Below are 21220 nucleotides of genomic sequence, written 5' to 3'. Positions count from 1 at the left end.
GCTTGTTGAGCTCCCTATAATCTGGACACATGCGCCATGATCCATCCTTCTTGTGCACCAATACTACTGGAGCTGACTCGGTTGAATTATACCAGCCTCTAGCATTTCTGCAACCATACGTTCAATTTCACTTTTTTGGACATATGGATATCTGTACGGCCTGATGTTTGGAGGAACACTTCCTGGAATCAGATGAATAGCATGATCATGATCACGCATAGGTGGGAGACCTTTGGGAGTCTCAAATACCTTGGAATGATTGTCCAGGACTTTTTGGAGATCTGGAGAAATAGATGATTCCAATGTGGAAACATCTAGCGAACATAATTGTGCAATTACACCTCTTTGCTCCTTTTTTAGAAGCTTTGTCATGCCATTAGAGCTGATTATCTTTCCTGGTTTCCCTGCAATACCCCTTAATTCAACTTCCTTTCCTTCCACAGAAAATTTCATGAAAAGTTCTTGAAAATTAAAAGCTATTGTACCCAAGGATTGTAGCCATTGGACTCCTAGTACAACATCAACACCTCCCATTGGAATGGAAAGCATTGGGCTAGTCAATACATATTCTCCCATGGATAGCTTGATATTATGGCACTTTCCAGAACAATTTATTGTTCCTCCATTTGCAATCATCACTTGACACTCTGGTGCTGGATATAGGAAGCAATTCAATTCTTTTGCTACCCTACAATGAATAAAATTGTGGGTGCTTCCTGAATCAATCAACACTATTACCTTTTTCTTCTTGATTTGTCCTTCTATCTTGATGGTTTGAGGAGTGGTAATTCCCGCCAATGCATTACAAGATATGGTCGGATTTATTTGTTCTTCATCTAGGCTTTGTTCCTGGAATATATCCTCTTCTTTTGACCTTTCTTGCTCCTTTTCTTCTTCCTCTTCACAATCTATGTAGAATAATTTCTTCTCACACACTTATGACCTTTGTGTATTTGCTATCACAATTGTAACAAAGCCCTTTTGCTCTTTTTTCTTCCAATTGTTGTGGTGTCAACCTTGTAGGTTGTGGAAGACTATGGGCAACAACACTTCCGTCTTTATAGTTGTGAATGGTATGCTTCCTAGTTGCCATAATTTTGCTTTCCATTTTTCTTGCTAACCTGAATGCCTTCTCTAATGAATCAGGTTCCCAAAGGCGCACATCATGTTGGATATTATCCTTTAAAGACCCTATGAACACATCAATCCTATGCTCCTCTGGAATATCTTTTACCCTTATGTTCAATTTTTGGAACTCCTCAATGTGCTCCATTATTGAACCCTTTTGTTTGAGACTTATCAATTGGCTAAAAAAAGTGTTGCTTTTTGTATCCTCATAATGTGCTATCAATTCTTCCGTAAAAATTGCCCAAGTGATAAATTTTTTACGAGAACAAAGCCATTGATACCATACAAACTGATTTGGTTCCAAATATAAAGTTGCCATACGTACCTTTTGTGTGTTTTGCACATTATTGAGATCGAAGAATTGCTCCATCTGTAATATCCATGTGGCGGGATCCTTGCCATCAAACTTCCTCATATCGATTTTTGGAACATGGTGAGTCTTCGATCCAACATTAGAGTCTATGGAATCATGATTAACATTTCTTTTGTTCTCATCATGAGTTTCCTTTAGTACTCTTTCACCCTTAGTGACCATTTCTTGTAGCAACTTATTCATATTTATCTTCAATTCTTCCATCTTATCATCCATGCCATCAATTTTAGCGTCCATGCCATTCACCTGAGCTTCCATGCCCTTTATCTTAGATTCCACGCCATTTATCTTAGCATCTGTTAGCTTTTGTGAGCGTGACATTTGTTGCACTTGTTCTTGTAATTTTGATATATCATGTAGCATTTCTTCCTCTTCTTCATGAGTCATGCTAGAGCTTTTAGGTTCCTTACTAGGTGTTTGCATTTTATTTCCTTGGGGCATCAGTTACCGATAATAATGCTTTACTATGCCCTTTGAATTCCTTCAAACCAAGCTTATGCAAAAATTAAAAAAAAAACTACACACCTTTTTTTTACTTTGTAGAAGCCTGATATTGAATCTTATGTATCTCTGTAATTTCGAATCATCCAGTTCTAAAATTGTGATCTGTAGTAGCCTTCTATGTCCTCTTTCCAATGCCACTAGTCTGATCCAAACTAGATTCTCCAAGAAAGAGTTATGCACAATCTCCCGCAGTGACCTGATTATAGACTAGTTCAGTAGAGCGAACTTGTATGAAGTGCCACGTGTCACTGTTTCAACCTTTGACTCTGAAAAATATATAAAAGAAAACTACAGTCCGTCCTCTTTCTGTACCTTCTTACGAAATTTCAATCCGATGCTTAGAAAGAAAGTTATGACGATTTTCCCCAGGTCAACTGTTTTGAGTGTAATTCAAGAGTCTGCAAAAAGACCAACTTCCTCCGAAAATATCACGCGAAAAGCTCTGAAATTCGGACCTAAGGTTCAGCGCGATTTCTTCTCAAATGGGTTTTTTTTGCGACTTCAGAAATGTCACAAAAAAAACGTTATAGCGAAAATTCCACGATGACCTGTTTGGAGCAGCGAAACCCTAGAATCCAAAGCTCTGATACCAAATGTTATGAAACCAGCTCAAGAAAAGTTAGAAAAGATAGATCAACGCCTTAGAATTCAGCCTCTTCGAGGGGGCAACCTCCTTTACATTACATAAATGAACAATTCTTGGATGATACAAATGACAAAACCTCCTTTCTATATATAGGAGTCTAAGGAGTCACAATATAATCCAGCCGACCTAACAATAATAATATAAAGCCACAAAAATAACAATAGAGGGATTCTATGGGGCACAGAAATAACAATATGGGGGTAATAGGGGCACAACAATATAAATAAGGGGTATAACTACAATAGTAATGGGGTAATTACTAGTATTATAGGGACCCAACAGGCTATTCAACACACATGATAGGGGATAGATACAAATTTGTAACTGTGAAAAAGGAAAGGGATGAATTGATTTTGTTTGGAAATGATGTCTCGGCCAAAATTTTAGGAAATGGTACAATCAAGCTTGGAGGTAAGGATGCCATGGTAGAAAATGTTTTTCTCATTGAAAATATGAATCATAAACTATTGATTCAAATGTATGACCAATGACACACACTTTTGTTCAAGTCAAAAATATGTGAAATAAGAAGGAAGGGGTCAGGTAGATTAGTGACAAAAACAACAAGGACTCCCAATAGCATATACTTATTGGATGAAATCATAAAGTAAAGTTGTTGTTTGCGAAGGAAGATGAAAGTTGGCTTTGGAATATTTAATGATCTGGTAAAAAAAAGAAAAGGAAGCAATAAGAGATATGAAAAAAATATCAAAACTGGAAAGCACCATGTGTAAGCACTACCAACATGGAAAAAAAACAAGGGTTGTGTTCAAAACCAAGGAACATCCCACTTCAAAACCATTAGATATGGTACACACTGATCTATGTGGACTAATGAGAACTAAAGGATTGAATGGTGAACAATGTACTTCATGCTTCTTATCAACAATTACACCAAAATGAAGGGTATGTTTTCTAAAGATGTCATAAACATTTAGGAATACTTCAATATTTACAAAGATATGGAATTGATTTGAAAATCAGGTGCTTAAAATAAAATAATGGAGGAGAATTTACATCAAAGTAATTCTAACACTTTTATGAAGAACAAGGAATAAAAAGGCAATTATCGGCAACTAGGACACCTCAGCAAAATGGAATCACTGAAAGGAAAAATAGAAATGTATATGAAATGGCTAGAACTATGTTGAAAAATTCCAAATTGAGTGATATCTTTGGGGTACAAGCAGTAGAAATTTGTTTTCATATTTTAGAAAAAGGAATGCTCAAAAGTAATAGCAACAACACTCACCAATGTCAAGAACTTTAGAGTATTTGAGATCAAATGCTATATAAAAAGGGAAGATAAAAATGTTGGAAAATTGGATTCACGGGTAGATGAAGGTATACCCGTTGGTTAGTCAAGAAAAAGAAAGGCATACAAATGCTATAATATGGGACTCAACAAGATAGTAGAAAGCATTAATGTAACATTTGATGAAATAACTGAAACTAATAAGGGAAGCACAAGTTCAAAAGAGAAGGAAATAGAAGAACAAGGGCAAGAAGAGGGAATAGAGGGGGAAAAAAATTATAAGAGTCAAATGTCAACCAAGGAGAAATGGAAGATAATTATAAAAATATTCAGGGACCCTCCAAAGCACCTAATCGATGGTATCAAAATAATCACCCATCAAATAAGATCATTGGATATGTGAATACAGGAATATAAACTAGAAGAAGCTGACAAATACACATGCCAGAACAGAGATATATTTCGCTACTATGCACAATTGAGCCAAGCATCTTTGAATAATCTATCCATGGTGAACATTGGATCAAGGCCATGGAAGAAGAACTGAAATAGATTTAGAAGAATAAGACATGAGAATTGTTTCCAAGACCTAAGGACAAGAATGTTATTGGAACAAAATGGTTGTTCATACATAAGTTGAAGAAAGATGGACAGGTAACTAGGAACAAGGCAATATTGCTATGTAAAGGATATGTACAAGTTGAAGGGATAGATTTTGAACAAAAATTTTCACGTGGACAAAATGGAAGAAATCGTGATGTTATTCTCTTATGCTTGGTTGAGAAGGATCAAGGTGTATCAGATGGACATAAAATCAACTTTTTTAAAAGGAGAGTTATAAGAAGAAGTATACATAGAAAAACCAAAAGGGTCTTTTCTAACTAAAAGAAGGATATTATGTCTACAAATGACTTATCTTACCTCTCTTCACCAGGTTTTGCAATATGAGGGTTTGAATTTGATAGTCAGCAACTCATCACAAAGGTATTTGGACTATATTAAGAAAACAATAGAGTGCTCTTTTTTTATTTTTGGCTGATAGTATTCACCTCACAAAACCCACGCACGCACTAACCACAGAACACAAAGACACTTTCTTTCTCGATCTTTAAGATGATACAACAAGAGACAAAACACAAATGGACACAACATAATAATGGAAGCTTCAAAGTTCAGATTCTTAATGAAAATTGAATGAACAAGTGCAGGATTTTAAAGATAAACAACGCACGTGAATAAAATGCGATTAGAAACAATTTATAAATAGAAATCATTTTGCTTCAACACTGGGGTTTCGATTCAATCAAACAAAAGCAACTTACAGCCCCATTTTCCATCCAATTTCACCATTCACATAGAAAACATATTCTGGTTCACACAGATTGGAAATTACAACGATTTGCAATCTCAGGAGGGTAGTTGCACAGAGAAACAATGAGTTTACTTCTTCTCTCCCTCTCTCTTCTCTTCTCCTTACTCAGTAGCTTCTCCTCTTCTTATTTTTTTCTCTCCTCCCCAAACACTCTTTCTTATTGTTTCCCAAAAGAAACTGATCATGACAACCAAGAGTCACAAAGGGTGAATCATTTCCCCTTCTCCACAAAATAAGTGAAACTAAAATCTATATCTACATTAGAAGATAAGTTCTCCAACTTATTCTAAAAATAAAAACTCACTTCCTAATGTAAATATTTACAATTTCTTACAAAACATTTAAAAATCCCTCCTATCATTACCATGTGACCATCCCATCACATTGGTATACTCTTGTCAAGACTCTCACATCTTGTTCTTGGTTTATGCACCTGCATAATTTGTCATGTAATGTACATTTTCTCCAAACGATACTCACAATTTTAGTTAAGATCACTACAATTTACAAGCCCACGATGTCAATAACATTATATCTCTATCCTCCATTGCTAGAATTATTTGAAAATCTTCTAGCCTTAACAATATATTATCCACCAAATCATTTCTTCTCTCTCTTTTAGACTCTCAAAGACAACAATAATGCTTAACAAATTATTATTGAGATATTTCCATTGACGGAAAAGCAAAGATTCAACTATGCTATGATCAAGAACAAAGTGCAGAAGAATGCTTACTCTCCTTTCCATTGCTACTTCATTTCTTTTAAAGAAAATCATGTGGATTATGGGGGTTAACTTCTTCATAGGATTTTTGGTGGCATGTTACCTATTGGTATCACACCAAACAACAAGGGAATATCCATGACTACACATTATACATAGGAGCAATTGGATTTGAATCCTTGAACAAAATTTGTGTACAAAATAATTCAAGGGTGTGTCATTCAATTGATTCTTGAGAATAGAGCATTGCAAACAAAAAAGATCCCAAGCCTTGAAGATAGAAGCAACCATAGACTCCACAACATTTATAACGCCCCATTAGCATTGACACCAATATGAAGTTGAACTAACAATTAATATCTGCACTAAAATTACGTTACAATTTAATGATATAATCTTTTAGGATATGTTTTGTTGGAAGTTTTATTTGGTAAAAAAAGTATGCACTGATTGGGAAAAATGTTGGGAACCCTGAGAAAATGTAGAAATGATGATCAAATTGTGTTGCATTACTCTTTTCCATTCTCCAAGTTGGCTTCAACAAAAATATGAATCACAAGTCGACTCCTTAAAGGGACATGTTCGTTCATAATTTGGTTGTATTTGACATATATAAATAAGAGGTTATTCAACCTCTTTTCGACTAGAGCTTATGGAAAAGAGTAACATAAGTTCGGTCAAGAATAGATAAGGATTTTTTAGGACCGGGGAAGTAGATATAGGTTCATAACTCATGAACCTAAAGATGAATTAAAGGAGCACTATTTATGGTTTATATATCTATTCCTAAGTAAAGGATAAAGCAAGTCTTTTTTTAGCACAATTTGGAGCATATATTTGACTATCGTTGCCTTAGATCTTGGCTTAAGGAAGTAACTAAGTTTACCTAAGATTCAGTGTAATCTTAAGACTATGTGTGGGATGATATTCAACACTAAGGCACTTGAAATTTGGCCCCTCTCTATGAATACTCAGTCACTATGGAGCTCTGAAATTCAATCTCTTTGGAACATAAAATCCAACCTCTGAAAGAAGTTCACTTGAATAATAAATCTCTCCTCTTGAAGGAGAAATACTTCAACTTTTCCTAGACACAATTTAAGCCTTGCGACAAAATCATAACAGACTTGGACCTATGAAGAATTGTGACCCTACAGAATGAAGACATGTCCTTAGTCATAGAGTAGCATTCTATGTATATTTTGAAGAAATTAACAATCTTGTGTATACATAGAGAGTTTCTGAAGAAGAATTTTAGAGCAAGAGAAACACTTTGTAGCCCTTCTGGAAGTCAACCTTTAAGACTGTTGGAGCATCCGTGTAGTTGTTGTTGAGGTCCCTTTGTAGTAGACTTGAGAAAGACTTGGAATAGGCCTTCTAGACAAATTGAAGTTCTCATGGAATCATTCTTGATCATTTGTTGAAACAATCTTGGAAGTCATTTCAAAGAGAAAATCTGATCAGACCTCTGAGTGGTTTCTTTGAATACTTATTGGAGCTACATATAAAGCACATTTGGATCATTTTATGGAGAATGTATTGTGGCAAATTTGAAGTCATTTGAATGATGTGGTGAAGTAATGTTTTTAAACATTGAAGGTTGGAGTTTTGTTCAAGGTTGGAGCTTGGATTTATTTTGGAGGATTGGAGTCCTCAAAAGAGGTTGGAAATTGGATTTATTTTGGAGGATTGGAGTCCTCAAAAGAGGGTGGAGCCTCGTTGAGACTAGGTTGGAGCCTAGGTTAACATTTGAGGATTGGAGTCCTCATTCAAAGTTGGAGCCTTATAGGAGTATAAGGTTTTGATGTTCAAGTTGGAGCTTGAGTTTTTGTATAAGAGGATTGAATTCCTTATTATGTTCATTAATAAAAGTATTTATATTCTACATCTTTGTGTTCTAGTGTATGTTGTGAAAACATCTTAACTAGCATAATATAACCATTGAAATAAATATTGATTCACCCTCCCCCCCCCCCCCCCCCCAACTTAGTATTTCCAACAATTAGTATCAGAGTGAGTACCTTCAATCCTAAACTAATAGCTATAAGGTAGATCCCCTAGAACAAATGGCAAGGTCAAGAAGGAAAATCTCTAAACATTCTAAAGATATATCCTCCTTAGTGATGAAATCAGATATAAATCAGGTTGGCAAAGCTTCCTTGTTTGATGAAACAAGCTATCTATTAAGAAGTTCAAGAATGTAGTTCTTTTTGTTTGACATAAGGTTCAATGCTCCCCATGTGTTTCACAACCATTAGGGGAATTTTAAGGTCTAAATTGGGCCTCCTAATGAAATTATAAAATAATAGTGGAAATACTAAAATAAGATTATGATCCCTCCTCTTGTTTACACTACCTCCCAGCCATCCATCCCAGAGGCTCCTTTGCACCCTTCTTCCAATCATCCCATATGCACTGAACCTTGATACCCCCTACGCTCGAGATTACGCTCACAAGGACTTGATGCTATAGGATTTGGTATCGACTCAACCCCCTCACTGCCTAAACCATCTCGGGGGTGCCCCTCCTCACTATTAAAAGCCAAGAACTAGGCAGGGGAGGAGATTGCCACATGCAAACAAAAAACCATAGACTAGGTTCTTAGAGCAAATAAAACCCTAGATCTCCCCCCTGCATGAAGATACTCTCCTTTAATTGTCGAGGGTTGGCTAGCCCTGGGAAAAAACTAGCTATGAGATGACTGATTGCTTTGGAAGCTGTAGATATCTTTTTTCTCCAAGAAACCCTTGGTCCTACTAGCACCATCACTCCCTTACTCGAATCATGGTTACCAGGATGGTCTTTTTACTCGCTAGATGCCCCGGAAGATCTGGAGGGGTAGCTCTGGGTATTTTCAACCGTTCTATTAAGTTGAATAGCGTATAGGGGGTACATGGGTATCTGAGAGCTGATATATTATCATCCAACATAGAAGCTAACTTCAGAATCATCAATGTATACGGCCCTTGTCATGATAGGGCCGACTACTGGAGGAAACTGCTTAATTAAACAATCCTCCAGCAAGACAACATTATCCTTGGGGGGGATCTGAATTTATCCATAGGGTATGCAGAGTTGGGGCCAACAAGCATAGGTGGACATGCTATCAGCATTCTTTGAGAATCTTCTGGAGGACCACAACCTTATTGGCATCCCCTCTACAAGATTTAGCCCACATTGATGAATAACAGAATTGGTGAGGCAAGCCTTGCCAGAAGGCTCGATAGATTCCTAATCAAAGAGCCTCTGGCCAACAGAGGCACTCGTATCAAACAATGGGTTGGATCTGGAGGTCTATCTGATCATATACCTATCTATCTGGAAATGCAGGATGCCATTGATAAGCCAATGGCTCCCTTCAAATTTAACTCCACATGGCTAAGGGACATCGATTATATGAGGATGGCGGCTGACTTTTGGAAGGCTCACCCTCTGGGTACTGATGGGAACATTGTGGAATACTTTGTCCATAATCTGAAGGAGTTGAAAACCCTATCCAAAGCCTGGGCTCATAGGAAAAGAAAACTAGAAGACCAACTGCTTAGAACAGCAAAGGAGGAAATCTACACTTTCGAGGAGGATACCAAAGAGATTGTTACCTCCCAAGAACAAAAAGATAAAATTGCCTCACTAATGCACAAGAGGACACAAATCCTGAAGGACAGAGAAGAGAGATGGAGGCTATGGAGTCAGGCAATTTGGCTTAAGGAAGGGGACGACAATACCAAATTCTACCATAAATATGCTAATGGGAGGAAGGCGATCAATACAATATGGGAGCTAAAAAATGAGCATGGACAAGCCATTCAATCCTTTCGAGAGCTGGTAGCTTAGGCTAACTCACATTTTAAAGACATTTACAAGGCTCCCCCTATCGCCACTTTGGCTAAAGTGATGCGCATTGCCCAGCTATTCCCCAAATTCGTAGACTAGGAGGCAAACCTGGATCTTACAAGAGAAGTCACTCTAGATGAGCTTGAAGGAACCTTAAAATGGCTCAAGAAGGATAAGAGCCCGAGGCCGGATGGCTAGACAGTGGAATTTTACATTGCCTTCTTTGATATCATAGGGGCAGATCTGTTAAGGATTATAGAAGACTGTCAAAGACGTGGGAGGATGTCAGAAGGCCTTAACTCCACATTCATAGCTCTCATCCCCAAAGTAGACAAACCCTCTACATTCGATGATTTCAGACCTATATCTTTATGTAACTGTATCTACAAAATCATCACAAATATTATTGCTAACTTCCTAAGGCCAATCCTCACATCTCCCCAGAACAATTTGCCTTCCTACAGAACAGACAGATCCACAAGGTGGTAGGCACTGCTCAAGAACTTCTCCATACTGTTCAACTCAAAAACTAAAAGGTATGATATTGAAGGTAGACCTTTCAAAAGCATTCGACAAAGTCAATTAGCTCTACATCCGAATTTTGTTAATTCATTTGGGCTTCCCCTACACCTTCATCAAGTGGACCATGTGTTGTATAACCAACGTCTCTTACAATATACTAATCAATGGTTCAGCATCTCCCTTTTTTCATGCAGAATGAGGGCTCAAGCAAGGATGCCCTCTATCCCCCCTCCTATTTCTCCTCATAATGGAGGGTCTTAGTAGAACTATTGGAGAAGACCACAGGCAAGGGCAGATTATGGGAATTAAGATCACTGACTCCTGCATTCTGACACACCTGCTATTTTTTGATGATGTACTTATCTTCCTCAACAGAGGCATCGGTGACCTAACATCTCTGCACAATGCATTTGGAATATTCCAAAAAGCTATGGGAATGGTGCTGAATGAAGCAAAATCCACTATTACAGCTACAGGATGCTCTCAACACGAAATACAGTATGCGCTCAGGAGATTCTCCTTTACTCTCCTGCCTATGGAAGAAGGGCTGAGGTACCTTGGTTATCAACTAAAGCCACATGGATATAAAATAGCCGATTGGACCTGGCTAATCACCAAGGTAGAAAAATGCCTTAATATCTGGTACCACAAATATTTGTCAAGAGCAGGTAGGTTGGTCCTGATCAAGGCTGTTCTGGAAGCAACGCCCGTATACTGGATGACATTGGCTTGGATCCCTAGAGGAATACTGGCCAGATTACAAAACATATGTTGTTGTTTCTTATGGAAGGGGAAACAACATGGGAGAATTTTTGCATGGGCCAGATGGGAAACCCTTGCCCTGCCCAAACGGTGGGGAGGCTGGGGGATCAAGAGATTAGATATCTTCTCCAAAGCATTGGCAGCAAAGTTAGGATGGAAATTGCTCAACAATCGCAGCCTATGGATGAAGGTAGCTGTCTCTAAATATATTACCCCTTCCAATCCTCTAGATTAGATCAGACAAGCACAAAGGCATACCTCAAACATATCCATCATTTGGAAGGCTGTAATAAATGCTATGAGTCTTATTCGAAATGGACTGACATGGAGAATCCGATCTGGATCACTAGTGCGCATAGGGGAAGACCCCTGGGTTGGTTGTGGTAATGCTCATAGGCTACCTGCGGAGTTGAAAACACACCTCGTTGATCAAGGCATCACACATATCTGCCATATTTCTGACAATGCCCGCTCTACCATGACACAATAGGCCTGGAAATCAGGGCACTCTCTAAATATCCCTCTGCACTGGCAATAGGACTGGCGTGACTTCCTAATTGCATTAACAGAGGCCCACATCAGGATCATAGAAGGGGACGATGAACTAATATGGACATCTGCTAAACATGGCTCATATGCACCCAATATAGGATACCCAGTGTTGATGGAACCCTATAAGCCCCAAGCCACTGAGCCTTGGTGGAATCTTATGTGGAAGCTAAAAGCAGCCCCTAGAACGAGGCTGCTAATGTTGTCCATTCTACACAAAAGACCCCGACTGGTGCAAATTTGATGAAGCGATCTTATTTAGGACCTTTTTGGTGTCACCTTTGTAGAAACTGTAGTGAAGATAATGATCACCTCTTTCTAGACTATCCTACCACCCAAGAGCTATGGAACAACTTACACACATCGCTTCCCATATCATGTCGATGGCACGATGATAACATCATAGATGCATGGAACAACTGGTGGAAGGCCGCCACAGGAAAGGAGAGAAACTTACCATTACTCGTTGGGCTATCTGGATAACTAGGAATAGTACTATATTTCAGTAGAAGGCTCCACACTGGCCCTCTATATTGTCTATAACTATAGATGACTATCACTCTATTCTAGAAGAGACCACTCAACAGCATCATAGGAACATCACTTCGGAAGACATAAATACCTCCATGTCGTGGGCTTATTTTGATGGATTAGCACATGAGATAGGCTATGGGGAGGAGCCATATTACATATATCATAAACCCATTCCTTTAAAATACAAATGGGTCTAGGCAGAGGCACCAATAACTATGTTGAGCTCATAACTGCCAAATACCTCATTCATTTTGCCCTGAACAAACAGTGCATGAACCTACAACTCTTTGGTGATTCAAAATTAGTATGCAACTAGATAAATAAAAAACCTAATTGTAATGCATACTCATTACGGCATATCTTGGATGATATTCACAGGCTCATCTTGACTTTTGACTCTTTTGTTTGCCATCACATCTACAAGGAGCACAACTCAGCTGTCGATCACCTATCCAAGGAGGCAGCGCACAGGGATGATGGTACTTGGTTGATATATGAGGAGAAGGATGGTGTTACCTATTAACACTATCATAGACTGTTCATAGATCCAGAAGCATAACTGAAGGCTCAATATGAGTCTAGAAGTTTTTTGTTTATATGTAAATATTTATGTTTTTTCCTACATGCTATTACAGAACTAAGCTGAACTATACTCTCTACATAGAGACCATAATTCTTTTTGCTTTTTAAACAGTTTGCTCCCTGCGTGGAGCATTATACCACCATTTAAACTTATTTTGGATAGGCAATGCCTTACATTCTGCATATGTTCAGCTTCTACAAAATGTAATTTTCTCTTATTAATGAAAATTACGACTTTTTCCACGGGGAAAAGAGAAAAAAGAAAAGATTATATTACATCATCAAATTTTAGAGGGAAAAATGAAAAAACTACTTTTTCAACTCGTATTTTCAACTTATCTCCCTATGGTTTACTCAAATTTTGAGCTGGAACACTCATTGGGTGAAGAATTTGATTCCTCATCAAGGAGTACCCATGTTGCATACTTTTGATGAACCCTGCTACACAAAAAATGAGAAATACATGAAAAACATGATTGCAATCACGTTTTTTCATGTATTTCTGATTTTTCGTGTAGCAGGGTCCATTGAAAGTATGCAACATGAGTACTCCTTGGATGAGTAATTAAATTTTGCATCCAATGAGTACTCCCACTCGAAATTTGAGTAAAACATTAGCGAGATAAGTTGAAAATACAAGTTGAAAAAAGTAGTTTTATTATTTTATTATTTTTTAATATTTTTACTTTTTTACCCCAAAAATGGTGAATCATCCCCCATGGTTGACATCATCATCATGAATCCTATTGGTTTTTTATAAAGTTTATTTTGGTTGTACATTTTTCTTAGGAGGCCCATTTTAGACCTCAGAAGTTCTCTAATGATGGACTAATTGCCTCTCGTGGACCCTAACTCTAGTGATTGTAGTAGGGACTAATGCTTGTGAGTTTTGGTCTAACGACAATAGTGACTCCAAGTGGTGTCAGAGTGACAGGTCTCGAGTTTGAAACTCACTTTTCCCAACGCTCCCTGTGTGTTTCGCGACATGGACTAACCAACCCTCATGGATCCTAATTTTGGTGATTATATCAGAGACTAATGCTTGTGGGTTTTTTTCTAACAACCATTGTGATTCCAACACTTTTTCATGGCTTGTGGCTATGAAGTTTGGGAATTAGTTGTTATTGGAAGCACAACCACAAAGAAATCAAAAGAATACAATATAAAAGTGATGAAAGTGATCTTAAGTGGTCTACCAGATTCTATAAAAATTAAGGTGGGTCAATATTCTTGAATCAAAGGTCTGTGGTAAAAACTACAAAAACTTTATGGAGAATCTATCTTTGTGGAACAAAAGCACAAAGATGACCAAGAATTAAAGGAAATAGATGAAGGCACCAAAAACATGAAAGACAATAAAGATGAAGTAAATACTAAAGTAAGCCTTGAAACAAAACGTATGGTTTCTCTAGAGGAAATAAATAGATTGACAAAAGAAAATAAAGAGCTCGAAGAGAATAATCAAGACCTTGACCATACAAAGGAAGAAGTCATTCTCTTAAGGCTCCTAGCATAGGATAGAACTAAGGACTTTAGCAAGCTTGAAGCAAAATTGCATCAACAAGAAAAGAGACATGAAGAAGAAGTCAACTTCCTAAAATTTTAGCTAGAAGAAGAAAAAAGAGCAAAAGAAGTAATGAAGATCCAAACGATGAAAGAAAAGGAAGAACGTGAGAAACTTGAAGAAGAGATTGCCTCTTTGAGAATTGAAGTTGAAAATCTATATAGGAATCTGAAGAGAACACAAGCATTAGATAACATATTCAATTTCCAAATGTCTCCTTTTCACAAATCAGGTCTTGGCTATATATGTGAGACTTTGTGCAAAAATGATGAAAGCCTTAAGTCACCTAAAATACCTAACAGTCATATTCTTCAACTCTAGTCCTAGTGAAAAAAAGAAAGGAAATCAATTTTTGCACTTAAAATGAATCTTGCACATTTGATCCCTCTCGGTGCTTGGTAGATCTAGAGTTGAGATGGATCTATGCTGGTTACAAATTAAAGACACCAAATATGATGATGACAAAGAAACAATAACACTATACCCTTTAATTATACTTCATAAACATAACAATTTTTTACTTTTTATTCATGATAATAATAATAATAATTACACTTTAATATATGAGAGGAAGAACTATATAATACATTTGTATGTCTTTTCTTCAATCTAAAAAAATATTATGACGAGAAAGAGTTCACAATCATGATATTCAAATATATAGTGAAATGAAAACAAACACAAGAAAAACCATTCTCCCATTTTAACCCACATTTATCATTGCACTGAAAAGAGAAAAAAGCACTAAAATATATAAAAAATGTTTGGCTCCACATCAATTTGCATACCAACACACATACATCCATTTTTATAGATTTTGTTTGCTTTTCTATTTAAATGAATTTTATGTTTATTATATCATTTTATCCACAAGACAGGAGCTAATGATTCACAATATCAGATGGCTAAAAAAACATTTTAACTATTCAAAGTGTCTAAATTGTTTCCTAGAGACTAGAAACAATTCAACTTACACAATCCATTCTCAAGAATCATGCACAGGGAAAAAAATGTTTCCTAACTAAAATAAATGTTATATGAAGATTATTTGAAAAGCAAACAAGCTACTATAAATTGGTTTGGTGATTTTTAAATTTAAATATTTTCATAATAACTTCATAAAATATAGTGCTAGGTTCAATTTTGGATTAGTATACATGATACAATAATCTGTTATATCAAATGCCAACCAAGATATTCTTTTAATTATTCAAAATAATTAAATTGTTTCATAAAAACTACAAGCAATTCCATTTCATAAGATACTTTAACATTGTATAAAAACCAATAACCTCATTTTCCTTTAATTCAAATAACCTCAATTATTTCATAAAGAATATAAACAATTTCCCTGACAAATGAATTTTTAAGAAAAATCACTTAAAAAAAAAAAAAAATGTCTACAAAGTTAGAGATAGCTTATAGGACAGATTGTTTTTTCATTTATTTGGTTTTTTCTATGTAGCCTCATAATAAATGTTATGAGCTGACAAACCTATAGCTAAATAGATTATCCCAAGAGCTAACTGCCAACTTATCTGCATAGCTTTCCTTGTTGTCTTTGAAGGCCTCACATTCTAAAATAAAAAATTAATCCAATTAATTGTTCCCATAAACATTATATTATGAAATTATTCTTTGTGACTTGTCCTGAACTGCTAGCCTGAATCCAATCTCAACAATGTCTTTTACAACCAGAGAGAAAATTATTTTAACATCCCGACACCAGACTAAACTAAAAATAACTAAAGTCAAACATTCAATTACTAAACTAAAAATAACCTATAGAAAGATAGTCAAACATTCAATGCTTTCATCCGTGATTTCCCTTGCGCCGGAATTTAGTCCCACGACATCCTACGCCCCTCCTCTGCTAGCACCCGCCACACTTCCTCCACCCACAAAGTGGTGGGCAGCCAGCGTCATTGGCGAAACCCATAGCGGGGATGAGACCTCCTGTCACACCCCCAATTCTTTTTGCGTTAAATTGGCCAGGTGTGGCACCGCCTAAGTAACCAACATCTTTCTTTGTTAACTTACTTTATGAACTACGCCTTGAACATTCATTATAAACATGAATAACATCATAATGTGTGGAAACCATTATAATAAAGACATGATAAACAACAACTTGAACACAACCATATGCAAGAGAACTTATTTTATTATATATATGAGAGTTTTTACAATGACCGGGAGCTTGGGCTCGACCAGCGTTTTACCCAAGTCGGGCACCCACCCGTGCAAGAGCGCACGGTGGTCTCACCCAAGACTTAACCAAATTTTACAACATACAACAACACAAGTTCATTTGCCAACGGGCGGGCGCGCCGTGCACGACCCACGCCCGGCACAATCCAACTCGCACCAACAACACCGGCGGGCAGGCGCCCTAGCGCACCCTCCACCCGCGCCTCAACCACAACCGACTTCGTGCTAACTTCGTGTGGGTTGCTCGGCGGGTGGGCGCATAGAACTGCGCCTTGCCGCGACTCCCTTCACCCTTCTTCGCACCTTTAGTTCGTAGATGAGCGACTCTTGTTCGTTGCAAATGCCTTCCCACATCGCAACACTTATATGCAACTCCATGTGGAGGTTGCCCCATGGCCGACGTCTCCACCAACGCGTTCACAATGAAACGAAGCCCCTCCACAAGGTCGGCTCGCCCATCGCAACACCACACTCCCACACGCCATATAAACTCGTGGAATCACCATTACATCCGCACATGTGTCTGGCCTTGTCGCTCCACGCACCATCGCATGTGTTAACCGTATTGCACGGAGGTAAGGACACGCGCCCAGCTGCTCGATGACTGCAGGACGTTACATCCTCCCCCACTTGAAATCATTGTTGCCCTCGACAATCCCGACTGCCTCAGAAGTTTCCTGTCATACTTCGCAATCTTTTCCTTCCATCTCCAAAGTGAGTCCTCTGATTCCCAGCTTTCTTCCTCCGTTGCATTCTTCCATCTGACAAGAAATTCCCACTTCATGTGGCAACCAATCTCTATAGTTCTGAAGCTCAAAATATTCTCCAACTCCAATCCTGGCTTGTCCATAATCCCGGCTGGTCCTCTCGGCGGTTTAGCTCTCTCTGGATGATCAGCATCAATCCTGCATCTCTTCAACTAACTCATGTGAAAAACTGGATGCTTCATGTGCATATGGTGCGGAAGCTCCAGCTCATAAGCAACTTCCCCCACTCTCTTCTTCACTCGGAATGGTCCCTCATACTTTCTTTTCAATTTGCTAGCAGTCCCCTTGGCTGGCTGAAACTGCTCCCCGGTAATCCTGAGAAACACCATATCTCCCACACTGAAGTGCGCATCCCGTCTTCCTCAATCAGCGTATTTCTTCATCCTCCTTGCAACTTCGTGCAAGCACAACCGTTCCAACTCCAAGGTCTCATCCCAAGCCTTCATGAACTTATTCGCATGAGGACTCCTAAAAAAACCTCCTATCACTACGGTATGCGGTGCAACCGGCATCTGTCCATTCACCAACTCAAATGGACTATACCCCATCGCAGAACTCTTTTGAATATTGTAGCTAAACTGAGCAATATCCAAGAGTTCAGGCCAATTCTTCTGATCAGCCATCACATAATGTCGCAAGTAGTCCTCCAGCAATGCATTGATCCTCTCGGTTTGCCCATCTGTCTATGAATGGTAACTCGAACTCATCAACAACTCTGTCCCGACTAACTTGAAAAATGTGGTCCAAAATCTGCCTGTAAATCGCGGATCTCTATCCGACACAATGCTTAATGGCATCCCCCAATACTTCACTATGTTCTTAAAGAACAACTCCGCAGTCCGCTCGGCTCCACAAGGCATCTTTGTAGGAACAAAGACAGCATACTTGGAAAAACGATCAACCACGACCATAATCCCATTATACCCCTGAACCTGTGGCAACTGAGTGATGAAGTCCATCGAGACACTCATCCATGGCCTCTCTGGAATTAGTAAAGGCTGCAACAGTCCTCCTTGCCTCTGAGTACCTGATTTGTCCTGCTGACAAATGATGCACGTACATACATACTCCTCTACATCCTCTCGCATCTTCTCCCAAAAGAATCCTCTCTCCAACAATGCCAAAGAACGATGCATCCCTGGGTGGCCAGCCCATGGCGAGTCGTGGCACTCCTTCAAAAGGTGCCTCCTGAGCCCAGATGACTTTGGAACATAGAGTCGGTTTCCAAAGAACAAGAACCCGTCTCGTAGAAAGAACTTTCATGTCTTCCCCTCCTTTATCTGCTTCACTATATTCTGCGCCAAAGTATCGGTTTCAATACTTTCCTTGATCTTATTATGCATCTCTTCTGACATCTGAACTCGACTCCTACTCCTAGCTGCCCGGTCTTCTCCTTCCAATGCTGCAAGTTGTCCCTTCCTGCTAAGGGCATCTGCTACCGCATTGTGCCTTCCCGGTCTATACTCAATAGTCATGTTGAATTCTGCCAAGAAGTCCTGCCAACGAGCTTGGTTCGCAGAAAGCTTTGGTTGTGATGCAAAATAACTTGCTACAACGTTGTCAGTCTTGACAACAAACGGCTTCCCAATCAGGTAATGCCTCCACACATGAAGACAATGAATGATCGCAGTCATCTCCTTCTCATGAACCGGATACCTCCGTTCTCTATCCTGCAACTTTTGACTCTCATACGCCACCGGATGCCCATCTTGCATAAGAACCCCTCCTATGGCAAAATCTGAAGCATCTGTGTGTACCTCAAACAGTCTCTCGAAGTCAGGCAACTTCAGTATCGGTGTTGTAACCATCCTCTTCTTCAAGTCATCAAATGCCTATTGACATTTGCTCATCCAACTCCACCTCTTGTCTTTCTTCAATAAGTCTGTCAGTGCTAATGTCACCTTGGAGTACCCCTCTACAAACTTCCGTTGGTAGTTGGTCATGCCCAAGAACACCCTCATCTCATGGACATTCTTCAGTTCAACCCAGTCCTCGATCGCCTTCACTCTGCTCGGCTCCATCCGTATGTACCCTTGACCAACAATATGCCCAACGAACAGAATCTCGGTCTGAGTGAACACACACTTAGATTTCTTCAAGAACAATTGATTTGCCCTCAGTTCCTCGAACACCATCGCCAAGTGCTTCTTATGATCCTCCATGTTGTCACTAAACACCACTATATCATCCAAGTACACTACTATGAACAAATCCAAGTATGGTCGTAGGACATCATTCATCAAAGTGCAAAACGTAGCAGGAGCATTACACAACCCGAATGGCATAAAAAGGAACTCAAAGCTACCATACCTTGTTACTATCGCGGTCTTCTTCTCATCTCCTTCAGCTATCCGCACCTGATAATACCCATGCCTCAAGTCCAGCTTTGAAAACACTCGGGCTTTCACAAGCTTATCAAAGGGATCATCAGCCAATGGCAAAGGATACCTATTCCTTACCATCTGCTTGTTCAATGCACGGTAATCACAGCACATCCGTAGCTCATTCGAATCCTTCTTCCACTGAAACAATACCGGAGCTCCATAAGGGGACCTTGAAGGTCTGATGAAACCTGCATCAGCTAACTCCTTTAACTATCGTTTCAACTCCTCCAACTCAGGTCCTAACAACTGATAAGGTGCTTTAGCCGGGGGTTGCTTTCCGGGCTCAATCTCAATGCTATGGTCCACTGCACGCCTTGGTGGAAGCTTCTTTGGTAGCTCATCAGGCATCAAATCTGCATATTTGGTCAGCACCTCGGAAATCTCGGCTAGAACAGGCGTCCCCACTCCATCACCTTCGACATCCTTGAACATCACTGCATATGTCTCCATATCTGATTCCTTCATAGCCTTCTCCAAACTCAGTGCCGAAACATGCTGCACCTTGACTTCCCCCTTTTGCCTATGAGTGGGCAAAGTCCAAGTTTGTGTCTATCCAACCAACACCACCTCATCATAGAAGGGGACAACAATAGCCTTGTTTCCCTTCAAGAAATCCTGTCCGAGTATCATATCAAAGTCGTTCATCTCCATCACTGTGAAGTCCAACTGACCCTTCCATTCTTTTATTTGCACAGGTACTTCGTGTACCAAACCCGTCACTTTAGCTTTAGAGTTCACTACCTTGACTTCCACATTTGATGGGAAGATCATCAGTCCAACCTCTTTTGCCAATCGTGTCGTCATGAAGTTATGAGTGGCCCCCGTGTCCACCAGAGTTTGAATGGTCTTGCCATGAACCATCAAGTCCACGAAACCCAGACTGTTCATCCATGATTTCTCCATAACTTTTCCTTGCATACATGTCTGTTTTCTGCGTTCATCCAGCAACGGCTTCACGGCCTGTGAACCTGCTCTGATACCACCTGTCACGCCCCCAATTCTTTTTGCATTAAATTGGCCGGGTGCGGCACCACCTAAGTAACCAACATCTTTCATTGTTAACTTACTTTACGAACTACGCCTTCAACATTCATTATAAACATGAATAACATCATAATGTGCGGAAACCATTATAATAAGGACATGATAAACAGCAGCTTGATGGGATCAAGATGTTCTTAGCCATCGATTAGAGTTAGATAGTGGTCATTGATTGCTCAATGAGAGATTTTAAGAGGATATCGAAGGGGATTTTGCATAGACAACGAATTGTAGTGAGAGAAAGTGTGCAATGATAGTGTGAAGGGCACCAGTAGTTGGGTTTAGTAGTCATTAAAAATCATGTGGCCAAAGAGAGATTTCTTCACAGTGATTTCCAAATTCTCAGTGATAGAGGCAGATCGATTTTATTCTATAGAGGTTGAATTCTCCACGTCGTGCAAATTGAGTAAGGAGGCTGAAATGTCAGAGGAAGAACATATTTCCCAATTAAAGTCGATTTGCAGGAAA

At 39.0% G+C, this 21220-nt stretch overlaps 1 protein-coding gene across 1 annotated transcript; it reads left to right on the top strand.

Moving 5' to 3' along the window:
• The first annotated feature begins 9182 nt into the window (after nt 1-9182).
• Nucleotides 9183-9836, top strand: LOC149228893 (uncharacterized). The gene has a single exon (XM_089380896.1). The coding sequence runs from the start codon at nt 9183-9185 to the stop codon at nt 9834-9836; it is 654 nt and encodes a 217-aa protein (XP_089237022.1).
• The last annotated feature ends 11384 nt before the right edge of the window (nt 9837-21220 follow it).

Source organism: Pinus tabuliformis, chromosome J, assembly GCF_031772625.1.
Source record: "Pinus tabuliformis cultivar Carrire ecotype Pingquan chromosome J, CPIR1, whole genome shotgun sequence".
NCBI lineage: Eukaryota > Viridiplantae > Streptophyta > Pinopsida > Pinales > Pinaceae > Pinus > Pinus tabuliformis.
The sequence above is the reverse complement of the archived record's forward strand: the minus strand, read 5'-3'. Positions and strand labels throughout refer to the sequence as shown.

What these genes read in the sequence shown, in the direction of transcription:
- LOC149228893 (XM_089380896.1), top strand. Translation starts at nt 9,183, where the DNA reads ATGAATAACAGAATTGGTGAGGCAAGCCTTGCCAGAAGGCTCGATAGA.